Here is a 12,821-nt window from a genome sequence, read left to right on the forward strand (position 1 = left end):
GTGTTGGGCACAACTTCAGACACTGCACAGGCCACAGGAGGCTCATGAGCACCTCCTCCCTCCCAGGGAGCAGCTGAGACTCCAGCCTGTTCAGCCTGTCAACCTTACAGACCCTGATAGTGCAGGGTCCTCGTGGGTGGTGGGGCCCCCATCACAGACCCCAATAGTGCAGGGTCTCTATGGGCTGAGGGCCATCCCCCCCATCCAGAGCTCCATGCTTCTACTGGAAGTATCCACAAGGACCAACATAGGAGCCTCCATGTGGTGGGTCCAGCTCTGTGGGCCACTTGGCTGACCCGAGTCAGGTCATCGCCTCCTGACCGCAGGCCTTCAGTGTCAGTCCCCATGATGTCCCCATAGGACATGGAGATAGAAACCCAGGTAGATGAAACAAGGTGCCAAGGTCACAGGTGGGTGGCGTGGAAGAACCAGTATTTGAACTGGGTCAGGCTCGTTGTAATGCCCGTTGCTCAGCCTCTGGGGTTAGTGTCTTCCTCCCCCAGGAACTTGCAACACTTCCCATCGGAGTTACCGTCCAGGGTCGGAGGGACAGCGTGCTGTGCGCCCCACAGCGGGGATGTGGTAAGAGCACCGTGGGCTCTAGACAATGACAGAAGGGGAACCTCAGCCCTGTGTGCCTGCCCCGGGGATGGGGGCTGCTGCCCGTCGCTAGCCAGGGTGTGGGGGTGCTACCCGAGGTCAGAGGGTGCAATCCAGGACCACGGTGCTGCTGGGACATGGACCCAGAGTGCGTGTGAACCCCACCAGGAGGGAGCGTGGGCCCAGCTCCCCTCAGCCCTGCCCTGGGCAGAGGTGCTGTGTGGGGTGGCCGGGGTCGTGGCCGCGGTCTCCACGGTAGCAGGGACGGTAGCAGGGATGACAGCCGTTCACGGCCACACTCTCCCAGGTGGTCGCACCAGGCATGTAGCCGTCTGGCCTCGGGGGTCTGCGTCTGAAGCACCAGCCCTGTCCACGTGGGACCAGCTGTGTCCTGGGACGTGTTCCCAGCAAGGAGGGCCAGTCCGACTCCATGCGGAGCTGGCCAGAGCCCCGCGTGTGAGCTGAGCCCCCTGAGGCTCACCCCTAAGTCCTAGGACCGTTCTGTGGGCCAAGATAGAAGCCACGGGGCAGATGATGGACAGGCTTGCCCACCGACGCCTGCACATCCTCACTGCTCACCGAGACGGTGACCACGGCTGCCCTCCTCCTTCTCTTCCCTGGGACACAAGGCTGGGCACATGGCAGGCCCCTGCTGCCAACACCTGTGGAATCTGCCCCGACGTCCTGCCCAGCCTCACCCCCTCACTCCTTTCTGAGCACTCAGGGGTCTGTCCCACTTACAGGCTTGGCCAGTCCTGGGTCCTGTGCTGGGACCCCTCTGACCCTCCCTACACGGCTCATTCTTGCTTTCGTGACTCCAGTCAAATGTCACCTGTTGGGTGGAGACTTCTGGCACATTCGGACCTCACATATGCTTCCCTGGTCCCCCGGCGCTGCTGCGCACCCCGACCCGAGTGACCAGCACGGGGACGGGACAGCCTAGATCCTGTCCAGTTGTCTCCACCCCCTCCATACTGTGAGCCTCCCTAGGGTGGCAACAATGCTCCATCCCTGGGGATCTGCAGCACCCAAGGTACCCTTGGCTCAGCCCCGCGGCTTGCACGTGTGCAGTGGCTTCCCCAGAGTGATAGGCAGGGCTCCCAGGCATGGAGCGCAGGCAATGTTCCCTTATTTTTTTTTTTTTAATAGTTAAGAGATTTTATTCTAGTAGCTATAATTACAGTGCTTGTTTGTCGAAATGAAAACTGAAAACAAGTATACAAAACAGTTGATTACTAATCGTGTATTGAACTCGGGGCTGAGGTGCTAGGATGACTCGCCTGCCCGCCCGCACTCCTGCTGGTGAGACCCCAGGCAGCCCAGAGGAAGCCAGAGTGCCCACACTGCCCCCAGGGAGGCCGGGGTCCCTCCGAGGGGGTCCGTGAGCGGTGATGCAGCCCCCAGCCCATCTCCTGGGCGGCCGTGTAAGCACAAGTACAAGCACAAATGCTAGGGGATACAGGATGACCCGAGACAAGAGGGATCACAGGGACCCTATTGTGACCATGCAGAATGGACCGTGGCTAGTTCTGCCCTGTCTCACGTTCCCGACGGGAAATGGCCCACTGGTGGACTGGACTCTGGCCGCCACTGCAGAACCTACACTAGGCACATATCTCCCTTCTGTGGGTTCACGTGTTCTCCTTTTCTTGTATTTGTAATGATTTTAAAAATGCACTGAGTTTGGGTTAAAAACCAACCACCAAAATGGATCTCAACATAGACCTAATGCCCAGAGGAGGTGTGCCAGGCTGGTCCCACACAGCGACTCCCGGAGGCCCCATGTGCCTAAATCCCTTCTCAGTATTGAACGGTGGGTTGATTCTCTTTGTACAATAAAAAAAGCTGAGTAATATTGCATAGGAGTACCAGAAACTGCCTCGTTGGGAACACAAAACTATTTACATTAAATAAAAACCCGGCTGCAGGCTGCGTCTGCACATTTCCAGCGTGGTAAAGCACACTGTGACGGACCATGGAGACAGCTTCTGGCACTCACACCACATGAGAGTAAAGCAGGGTGGAAGGAGGGAGTGAGGGGAGGGGGGCGCGGCTCACTTCTGGTTCCGGAGCTGATTGGACAGCCAGTCCAGTCCCTCATAGAGCCCATCCCCGCTGGTGGCACAGGTGGCCTGAATGTACCAGTTCCTGTGGCGCAGGGAGTGCAGCCCCAGCTTGTCCGTGATCTCAGCTGCATTCATGGCGTTCGGGAGGTCCTGCTTGTTGGCAAACACCAGCAGGACGGCATCCCTGAGCTCATCCTCTGCCAGCATCCTCATGAGCTCCTCACGGGCCTCATTCACACGCTCCCGGTCATTGCTGTCAACCACAAAGATGAGACCTTGTGTATTCTGGAAGTAGTGGCGTCACAGAGGCCGGATCTTGTCCTGGCCACCCACATCCCACATGGTGAAGCTGACGTTCTTGTACTCCACGGTCTCCACATTGAAGCCTATGGTGGGAATGGTGGTCACGATCTCACCCAGCTTTAGTTTGTACAGGATGGTGGTCTTCCCTGCAGCATCCAGGCCCACCATGAGAATGCGCATTTCTTTTTTGCCAAAAAGGCCCTTGAAGAAGTTTGCGAAGATATTTCCCATGCTGTAGACTGGTGGGAGCAACACTGGCCAGAGAAACCCTCGGCGGCCGCGGTGAGGCTACTGCTCCGAGCCAGGCGTTGGTTTCGCTCCCACGGCAATGTTCCCTTATGATGGTAACTCGGGGATGACCCAAGCCAAGGGAGGAGAGGAAAAGAGGAGGAGGGCACAGAGGAGGCTGAGGAGTGCCAGCCAGCCTCAGTAGAGCAGATCCATCGTGCAGAATAAAAGAACCCACCTTCCAGGGCTCGCCTGTGGGTCCTGGTAGGACCAGCACGGACGTGGGGCTTCAAGCAAGGGGCCTGCAGCCCAGGTGGCTCGGAACTGCTCCAGGCCCTGACACAGGCCTGGGCTTATGCTCTGGCATAAGCTTTCTGCTTGGGCAGCTTCAATGCTGAGGCCACTGCGGGTATGTGGGGGCAGGCATGGGGGTGGGGATCAAGGAGCTGCATCCCAGAGCCTGGGGGCTGTGGGGAGCCATAGGGGCAGAGGAGGCCTTTGTGCAAAAATAAAAGAGAAGCAGGTGACTTTCTCTGTAGGATGCCAAGGCCGGGGGGGAGGGGGGAAGCGGAACAGCCACCCAACGCTACAGTTGGCAGAGCTGGGGTGCCCTCAGCTCAGTGGCCAGACATCCCCAGGCACCTGTGTCCCCATGCCTCTGGGCCGCACCTGGACCGAGGTGGACATCCCCAGGCACCTGTGTCCTCACACCTCTGGGCTGTTCCAGACCGAGGTGGACATTCTGCAGGCCCTGCAGCATCCTGTCACTCGGCCGGGGATGCCTCCTGCCAGGCATCTGCTCCCACAAGCCTTAGAGGCCTGGGCCAGGCCAACACCAGGCCAAAGGCTCCAAAGGCAAAGGCTTCATGCCCAGGGAGCCCGGGGGAGTGGCGGGACAGACAGGAGATGAGTAATGTAGCAAGATGTTCCGGCTGCCACGGAAACAGCTTGAAAGTCCAGTGAGTTCAGTGAGGAAGTATTTTCATGGTATGAAAGGCTGTTGGATACTAAGCTGTCATTCACACTGGGGCTGCTGATGGAGTTTTTCTCATTGTGGAATGTAAAGGAAAAAGCAAATTATATGCCAACTTGCAAGAGCTGTAGAGCATGTGCTTTCTCCAGACACATTTTAAACATACTAAGCACATAAAGAAATATGCCCCAAACATGTGTGAGACCCTCTACACCTCTAACCGTTACCTCCCATTGCTTTCTCCACATTCCTCTTGCACTTGGAATCGAATGCATGTGGTTTAATCCTGGATTTCTTGCTGTATTAGTTTTTGGGCCCCAAGATGCTACGTCTTTGGTATCCTTGGCCTTTCCAAGGCCCATCCTGGACCTTCTGAGGTCAGCTCATGAGCAATGAGCAACCCCTCCAAGTTATCTATCACATGCTGCTGACCCTGCAAATAAATATCTCTGTTTCAGCAACATCATTCCTGCCTGAGCACTGGGGCTTTGCAGTGACTCGGACATTTATCACATTCTGCTTATTTTGTAAAAAGTGAGAATTCCAGAAAAGTTGAACTGCAGACACTTCAGATAGGAACTCGGAGCTTCATGATGTATCCGAGGGCAAGGTCAGCGGGTGGGGTGGGGCAGGCATGGGCCCCACGGTAGGAGGCGGTGGGTGCAGGGACCAGCAGTTCTCAGCAAGGCTGCAAAGCCTGGCTGACCTTTTGCTGTGTTTCTTGGAGAGTCCCCGGTGTCCTTTCACCAAGTCCCCCTCATCTACCCCAGTGTGAGTGGGTTTCAGCTCCTCGTCAGGAGAATGCCTGTCTAGACAGCTGGAGATGCTCAGGGCACAATGCCTAGTGTGTCTGGGGTCCTCGACACAATTCCTTCGTCCTGCATGTTTCGTATGATTGCTGTGGGTGAAGTACAGTCCAGGACACCTGCCTGGTGTGTGATTTTTTTTTTCCTTTTTGTGAAGCAAGTGCTGACTCAAGCTCCGATTGCTGAGGCATTCTCAACCTTCAAAATCTTGAATAAATGTGTTGCTGGTCACAAGGCCAGCTCGCCAGCCAGGCCGCCATCCTCCACTAAGGCTCTCTGCTTTTACAGGTCTTGGTCGATTCAGCTAACGGACTATTTGGGCCACTTGTTTGTTTGTTTGTTTTTCCCTCTTCCAGCCCATTCAGTTCCCCTCTCGTGTTTTCAATTCACCACTTAAGAGTGAGCCTGTGAAACCCTTGGTCCCTGCCATCAGTCAGCGCAACTAAAGCAGAAACCCCTGCCCCAGTGACAAGGGAGCAGAGAGGCAAGCTGACACCCACGAATCCCAGCCCCACTCCGCTCCCCCAGGTGGGATGTGGGTGATATTCCCCAGGCACCCCTGGCTGCCCCAAAACAGGGGATGGGAGAAACAAACGGTTAACTCGACAGAGCTTGCAGCCCTGCAGGAAGGAGCCTCCATCGGTTGACCAGTGTCTTTGTGATGGACAAGGTACGAGCGTTCTTACCAACAGTCGAACTTCCAGAGCCCCACACACGATTTCCTGGAGCCCTAACAGTCCCTCCCTTCCATGAACCATGTGGGAAACAGGCAGAAGGGAAAGTAAGCGAAACTAAGTTTCTTTGTGATCTGCCGCACACTGGCAAGGACCTGATATGGGCAGAGTGTGACATGGGAAGCTCCTGACTGTCTCAACATGATGCCGTCCTAGAAGGAAAAGCAATGGCTGCTTGACAAGGGCCAGGCCTCCATGACCCTGAGAGTCTTCTTTCACTTAGGAACATCCTTGGTGGTGCCTCCCTTGGTCCTGAGCTCCCCCAGCTCCCGGGTGTACAGTCACACCCCTCACAGACCTTTCTGCCCTTGGGTCCTGTCCCCAGGCTTCAGAAAACCAGCCTGTTGCACTAAAGACCTTCCAAGAATTCCTTCTTGGCTGTGGGCTCAGGCCTCAGCAGCACTCCAATGCTACACGTGTGCTTCCTCCCCCATGACCTCACCAGCGGACTCCAGGCAGGCTGTGTCTTCTCCAGGTCGGGAAAGCAACGAACCATTATTTTTTCAGTTTCCTGACGCCTGTTGCAGACACAGGGCATCTTGCAGACTTCACAAGAGCCATGAGGGCTGGTCCCACCACGACGCTGGGACTTGCTAGGCTGAGATCAGCACAGCACACCACCCCAACCACACTGCAGGGCTGCGGACTGATGCCCACAGACCTCTCCTGCTAGAAATGAACCCCCCCCCCACCCCTGGAGCCAGCCCATGCGTCTCACTTTCCCTGCTGACTTGGCCTCACATTGGCCCCTGACCATGGCAAAACAGGCAAGAAGGTCACAGAGTGTAGCCGAGGGGTCCAGGCGTCAGAAAGCCCCAGGTGCATGTCCTAGCTCCATCCTTCCCTGCCTGGCCCACCCGGGACACACTCCTTGGCCTTGCTCAGGCTGGATTTTGTACCTTTAACATGGGGACACGGGGATCACACGAGACAATGTGAAGCAGGTACGAAGCCCTGAGAGTCCTCAGGGCCACGTGAGACCTCAGAGGACAGGTTACAAAGTTACAAAGCTGTCACACATCCCTCATCTGTTTGCCATCATGTTCATGCTGCTCTTTCTTCTGACGAGGCTGGCACAGGCACCAGGGCAGGGGTGGTGCGGGTGCCCAACCCTGGACAGCAGATGGAGGTCCGGGCGTGTGGCACATCCTGGCGGTAGGTCAGCCTGCACTCTGACCGGCCTCGGCTGCCCCAGGTCCCACAGGGCTGTGTCAGACCCTCTGGGTACCTGTCACTTAGAGAGCTGAGAGATTCTTCAGGGCTCCCGGGGCTCGGAAGCCTGGGGAGGGAGAGGACCCCAGTGCTGGAGGCCAGCAGCCCTGAAGCCCCACGTCCTGCAGCCCTGCCGCCTCTCCTGAGACTTGGAGGGGACTTACCCAGGCCCAGGTTGGAGATGGTCTCGAGGTCTGTGAAGCTGCTGGCTTCAAGGATGGCCTGGGGCAGCCTCAGCGTGAAGGGCAGCAAATCTCTGTGGAAACAGGAAAGGCCAGAGGTCAGCAGCAGAGGGCACCCTGTGTCCATGTCTGGCCCCACAGCCCATGGAGGAGGACCCAAGCCCTGATGGCTGCCACCGTCTCCAGGCAGCCCAGAAACGTCCCTGGGGCCCAGGCAGCAAGCAGTCCCATCTAGCTCTGTGCCAGCCCTGAGGGACCCGGAGAAGTGGGCACCTGTTCCAGGGGGTGGGGGCATCACTGCCTTTCCCTGGTCGACGGGCCTGTGGGCAGCTTCCTGTGCCACCTGGATACAGCCATCCCCTTCCTGTGGCTAACGGGATGGTGACACTGGCAGGGACATAGCCAGACATCCCGGTGTAGGCTTTGGTTGGCCCTGCCAGGCAGGTCAGGCCTGACCCAGATGGCGCCCTCAGTGCTCATCCACGCCTGTGTTCCTCAGTTTACCTGGGAGCTGTCTGGCCAGCCAGCCGGGTTCCCAATGGCTCCTCGGCCACCATGCATGTTGCATGGTCACTCGGTTCATTGGACGGCCCACCCATCCAGCCTGAGACTGCTGCCCCCGGGGCCCTCCTGGCCTGGCCCCTGCCCTGCGTCTCCCGCCAGCTCCTCACTTCTGTCCCCGCAGGCCTTCTGGCGCCTCCCTGAGCCACACACTCATTTCCCGAGTGCATGTGCCCTGCTCATTCCCGCCTCTGAGCTCTTTGTGGACGGAAGGGCCTCCATCCACTCTGGCTGCATCTCCATCCCAGAGGCTGCGCCAGGGACCTCCTCCGCCCCCATGGCCTGGGGATGGTGAGCATCTCCTGGCTCTGCTCCCCGACACCTCATCCAGTGCAGCACTTCACCCAGGGGCCGCTGCTTCTTTACCGAAGAAAAGTCGCCACAGGAGGACCGTTTGCTGAACAACTATTATGTGCCAGGTACTGGGGCTGGGTGTCTGCAGGCTTTATGGCCATGATATTATCACTACTTTTTTAAAAAGATTTATTTATTTGTTTAGAGACAGGAAGTGTGAGTGGGGGGAGGGCAGGGGGAGAGGGAGGAGCAGGTTCCCCACAGAGCGGGGGCTCCGACACAGGCTCAATTCCAGGACTCTGACACCATGACCTGAGCCGAAGGCAAGAGTCGGGACACTCAACCGACTGAGCTACCCCGGCACCCCGATATTCTTACAATTTTTGTGATGATGGTCACAACCCAACAGGCAGGCACTAATGTCTTTGTATGACTTAATTCTGGATCAGAATCCCATGGGGGAGCAGCTAAAGATGCAGATACCCAGAATATGCATGAGGGTTCCCAGAGTTGGTCCGGGGGCTGGGCCAGGAATCCATATTTTTAACCAGCTCTCAGGGAGATCCTGATGGACAGCCTGGGGTGGGAGCCACAGACCCCTAAGCAGGGCTCGCAAGAAAAATAAAAATCAAGCATCTCTGCAGGTGTGTGCATGTGTATAGGAGAACATATATATTTTTTCCTTTCATAATAGGCTATTAAGTCCATTGAAAAGCACTCACAAAAACAGAAATCTGAAAAATGGAATAATGCTCTAATAATGCTCCAATTCTACACCCCCCTGCCCCGGTGAGTCAGCTCGAGCACCCCAGGGTGGGACATGCTCCCTCCCTAAGAGGCCTCAGTTTCCAGCCAGTGTTCTTGTAACTTTCTTTCCCTGAGCATGAGGGACGGCCCAAGAGAGTGTGTCTGGCACCATGATGCAGGGGGCACACTCACACTCTCACAACCATACAATTGATGGCAAGACTTGAGCAAAATGAGACTTATTCCAAGTTACACAAGACCCCTGCTGATATTTACCAGTGTGGTTTAATTTTTTATCTAAAAGGAAGGCAGTCATGATGCCCTAGACCCATGTCATAACCCCTCCAGGGTGCTTTCCAACACTGGCCACCAACTCCCCAACTGTCCACACACCAACAGGGGTCTCACCAGTTACTTCAGTTCTGCACTCACACCCCGCAGGCTAGGACTCCATCCCACCGTCGGATGCCGGATGCAAGTCCCAGGCCACCTGGACAGCCCCTACAAACCTGCCAGAGCTTGGCAGTCCCCACAGCCCCCTCCCCAGGTTTAGTGTGAAGGATACAAGTTAGGAACAGCCCAAAGAGGCACATGGGGCAGGTCTAGGGGAAGTGCACCCGCAGGCCTCCTGGCACTTCGATGTGTGTTCACCACAGCGTCGGGTGAGGCTGAATGTTCCAGCCTCTAAACGACGGGTCTGTTGGGACCAGTCCATCCTGAGGCCACTGAGGGGCATTGCCTGTGTCAGCTCTTGGCACTAAACAAAACATACCCTATCACTCAGGAAATCCCAAGGGCTGTAGGGGCCTCACATCAGGAACGGGGGTGAAGCACAAACCCAACATTCTGGTGTTGGATGGCACAGCCTCCCAAGGGGCTGCTGCCCCCATGGGCAAACCCAGTGTACCGTCCCATCACCTGTCTCCCCACGTGGGCTCAGCAAGCCTGCCCAGAGGCTGAGCACACCCACCTCACAGGGCAAGGGCCCAGGGCCTGGGTGGGCTGAGGGTTTGTCCTCATGGCTCCTGGTGCTCAGGAAAGGAGCCCGGCACCTGCCTGGCTCCTCTGTTCCCCACCCCCCTCAGTTGTTCAGGCCTCGCTGTGATGAGGACGGCTGCTGTGGCCTCGGGCTGGTCTCCCCTTGCTGTGAGCCCACCACCTGCTGCAGCTGTGTGGCTCCGCTGAACTGCATGTGGACAGGGAGCAGCTGTGTGGCTCCCGGCAGCCAAGGAAGGATGTCCCCATGGCTCCTGGGCACCGCATATGAGGCATCCCTTCTCATCTCCACCCCGGTGTCTGCTTCTCCCAGGGCAGCAGTTTGCGGAACTTCCCACCACCAAGTTTCTGCCTGTGGTGTTTGCTCTGCCTAGAATTCTCCTCCTGCGCTTTGTTGCCTGGTCTCCAGTGTTCCCTCTCCCATGAGAACGCCCGGACCCTCCCACCAGTGACCCCCAGAGGCTTGTCCTGGCTGCTGGAGCCTCATGCCTGCCCCATGGCCCCTTACGGAGAGCCACAAATGCCTCTGCCCCCCAGGGAGGGGTGGGCTTGGGGGTGCAAAGGCCCAGCAACCTTGGCTTTAAGGTGGGTGACCCCAAGGTCACTCCTGTGTTCCTGAAAGCTCCCAGGGATCCTGCTAAGGCTGGGGTGGCATCTGCAGAAACAGGCCCAGACACCCCCGGCGGCCCGGCAGCCAGCGCGCTCCTTCCCCACCCTCTTCTCCCGTGGCCGCCTGACCAGCATCATCATTCCCCTTCTTACAGAAGTGCTCGTGGAGCCTCAGAGAGATAGGAAAGCGGCCAGGTTCTGGGCGCCGCGTCCTTTACTCCCGCAGAGCGTGGGGTCTCCCCAGGCGGCCACCCTCTGGAGATGACAGCTTCGTGGGGCAGGGAGGGCCGACCTGCCCGACCGCTGTGCTGCACCTCAAGCCACCAGGCCTGGGGCCTCCGCGCTGTGCCTCGCAAGGCCCAGGGTGTGAGCGGGTGCGGGCAGTACATGGCAGGGCGGTTGCACAAAGGGCGCGGGCCTGGGGTTCCACCTACTTCGACTGTCCACCTGCCATTACCCCGCTATGACTGAGCCAGTTCCTCCTCCTCGTCTCCACTCCCTCACCTGAGCAACAGGAATGTCTCTCGGGTCGCTGTGGGCAGTTTACAAGGTAACAGGGCACCTGAGAGCCCTTGGCAGGCGCCGCGGTCACCGCGTCACCGTGTCACCTGTGCTGCCCGTCGGGGCCCAGGAGCAGCTGGCCAGGTTGGGGGCTGCTCCGGGTCGGGTGCGGTTTTCTTTTCTTCTTTCCTTTCCTTTCTTTTCTTTTCTTTTCTTTTCTTTTCTTTTCTTTTCTTTTCTTTTCTTTTCTTTCTTTTCTTTTCTTTTCTTTCTTTTCTTCTTTTCTTTTCTTTTTTTTTCTTTTCTTTCTTTTCTTTTTTTTACAATCCTGAGGTCTTTTATTTTCTTTACAGTTATCATGCCCGGAATTCACAGGGAATGGGTTCCAGCAGTTCAGGCTCCTTTCCATTGGTTCTCACAAAGTGTGCTTCTCTGGGTGGGGCAGGCTGGAGCTTCAGTTGGACCCAAGTACCTTTCTCTTTGGCTTCCTTCCTTTTTTGATCATTTTCCTTCACACGCTTCAGGAAGCTATCTCGGCTCTTTGAGTGTTTAATATGCTTAATGTGGACATTAATCTCTTGGCAAGAATCTTGCCCTTAACTTGTTTGTTTACAACAATGCCAACAGCATGCTGAGTAACACTGTAGACTCTTCCAGTTTTGCCACGGTAACGTTTGTGGGGCATTCCTTTTTGAACAGTGCCCATTCCCTTGATGTCCACGATATCATCTTTCTTATAGATTCGCATGTATGTGGCCAAAGGAACAACTCCATGTTTTCTAAAAGGCCTAGAGAACATACAGCGGGTACCTCTCCTCTTTCCCTTTGTGTTGGTCATTTTGGCGAATTACTGGAAGATGGTGGTTCTGGCCAAAAGGCCGGGCGCAGTTTTCACTGGAGGCAGCAAAGATGGGTCATGGGCCTGACCCCCAGGCCACCCTGGCCTGCCCTTGTCAAGGTCCTGCAGCTGGTGTCACTACGGTCCAGAGGTATCTGTACATCCCCGTGGATCTAAAACCAGTTCAGGCTCTGAGGGCAGTGGCCAGTCCCCACCCTACCTGGCAGCCACTGATCATCTTCATCATCTCAGGCTCTGTGTCACTGTGGGGCATCAGCCTTTCCTGCCATCCCCACAGGGAGTGTCCTCTGTGATCCCTGGGACAGGGCAGGTCAGGCCCACAAGGGACTCCCAGTGTCCTGGAGCTGTAGTGCAGGAAGCAGGGGTGGGGGCAGTGGACCGGGGGCAGGAGGTGACGAGGGAGGGGTCCTGACAAGCCAGACCAACACAGCAGCACAGCCAACACCACCCTCAAGGTCACCAGGGCCAAGCCAGGGGCTGTCCCTTCTCTGTGTGGGCTCCAGCCTGGACCCTCCCCTCTGTGCCACCCTGGGCTGGACCCTGGCCCTCTGTGAGGGCTCCAAGCTGGACCCTGGCCCTCTGTGAGGGCTCCAAGCTGGACCCTGGCCCTCTGTGAGGGCTCCAAGCTGGACCCTGGCCCTCTGTGAGGGCTCCAAGCTGGACCCTCCACCTCTGTGAGGGCTCCAAGCTGGACCCTGGCCCTCTGTGAGGGCTGCAGGCTGAACCCTCCCCCTCTGTGAAGGCTCTGGGCTGTCCCCTCTCTGTGAGGGCTCCGGGCTGGACCCTCCCCTCTGGGGGCCTCCCCAGGGCCCTCGCCCCACCCAGGGTACATGAGTGTTGACCGCATGCAGGTGCCCCTCGGCGGGGCAGTTCTACTCACCTACTGACACAGTAGAATGCAATCAGTCTGAAGATGTCCTCAAACACAAGAACAGAGCCTTCCAGGTACAGTACTGAGGAGAGAGACAAAGGCCTTGGATGAGCATCCCTGTCAGGCAGGACGAGGCTCTCTGAGGGTGGGGGCCGCGCCTGCCATCCCTACGGGGGCCTGGCCCCACGGCAGTGCCCAGCACCTGCCGAGGCCTTCAGGGGAACTGAGCTACTCTGCTGTCAATCCGTGGGGACTGCAGGGGTTATTACTGCAGCTGGT

At 57.3% G+C, this 12,821-nt stretch overlaps 1 protein-coding gene and 2 pseudogenes across 2 annotated transcripts in view; all 3 read right to left on the reverse strand.

Moving 5' to 3' along the window:
• RIN3 (Ras and Rab interactor 3) overlaps window positions 1–12,821 on the reverse strand; it is a 106,892-nt gene that overhangs the window by 33,203 nt on the left and 60,868 nt on the right. For both annotated transcript variants that reach the window (XM_055333664.1, XM_055333665.1), the window contains 2 exons: window positions 12,552–12,624; window positions 7,087–7,178 (listed from right to left, as the gene is read on the reverse strand). In XM_055333664.1, the coding sequence (XP_055189639.1) occupies window positions 7,087–7,178; window positions 12,552–12,624 (165 nt within the window). The remainder of the gene's footprint in view (window positions 1–7,086; window positions 7,179–12,551; window positions 12,625–12,821) is intronic.
• Window positions 1,864–3,272, reverse strand: LOC129514983 (ADP-ribosylation factor 1-like; annotated as a pseudogene).
• LOC129514984 (60S ribosomal protein L21-like) lies at window positions 9,440–12,519 on the reverse strand (annotated as a pseudogene).

This window comes from Nyctereutes procyonoides, unplaced genomic scaffold (assembly GCF_905146905.1).
Source record: "Nyctereutes procyonoides isolate TBG_1078 unplaced genomic scaffold, NYPRO_anot_genome, whole genome shotgun sequence".
Lineage (NCBI taxonomy): Eukaryota > Metazoa > Chordata > Mammalia > Carnivora > Canidae > Nyctereutes > Nyctereutes procyonoides.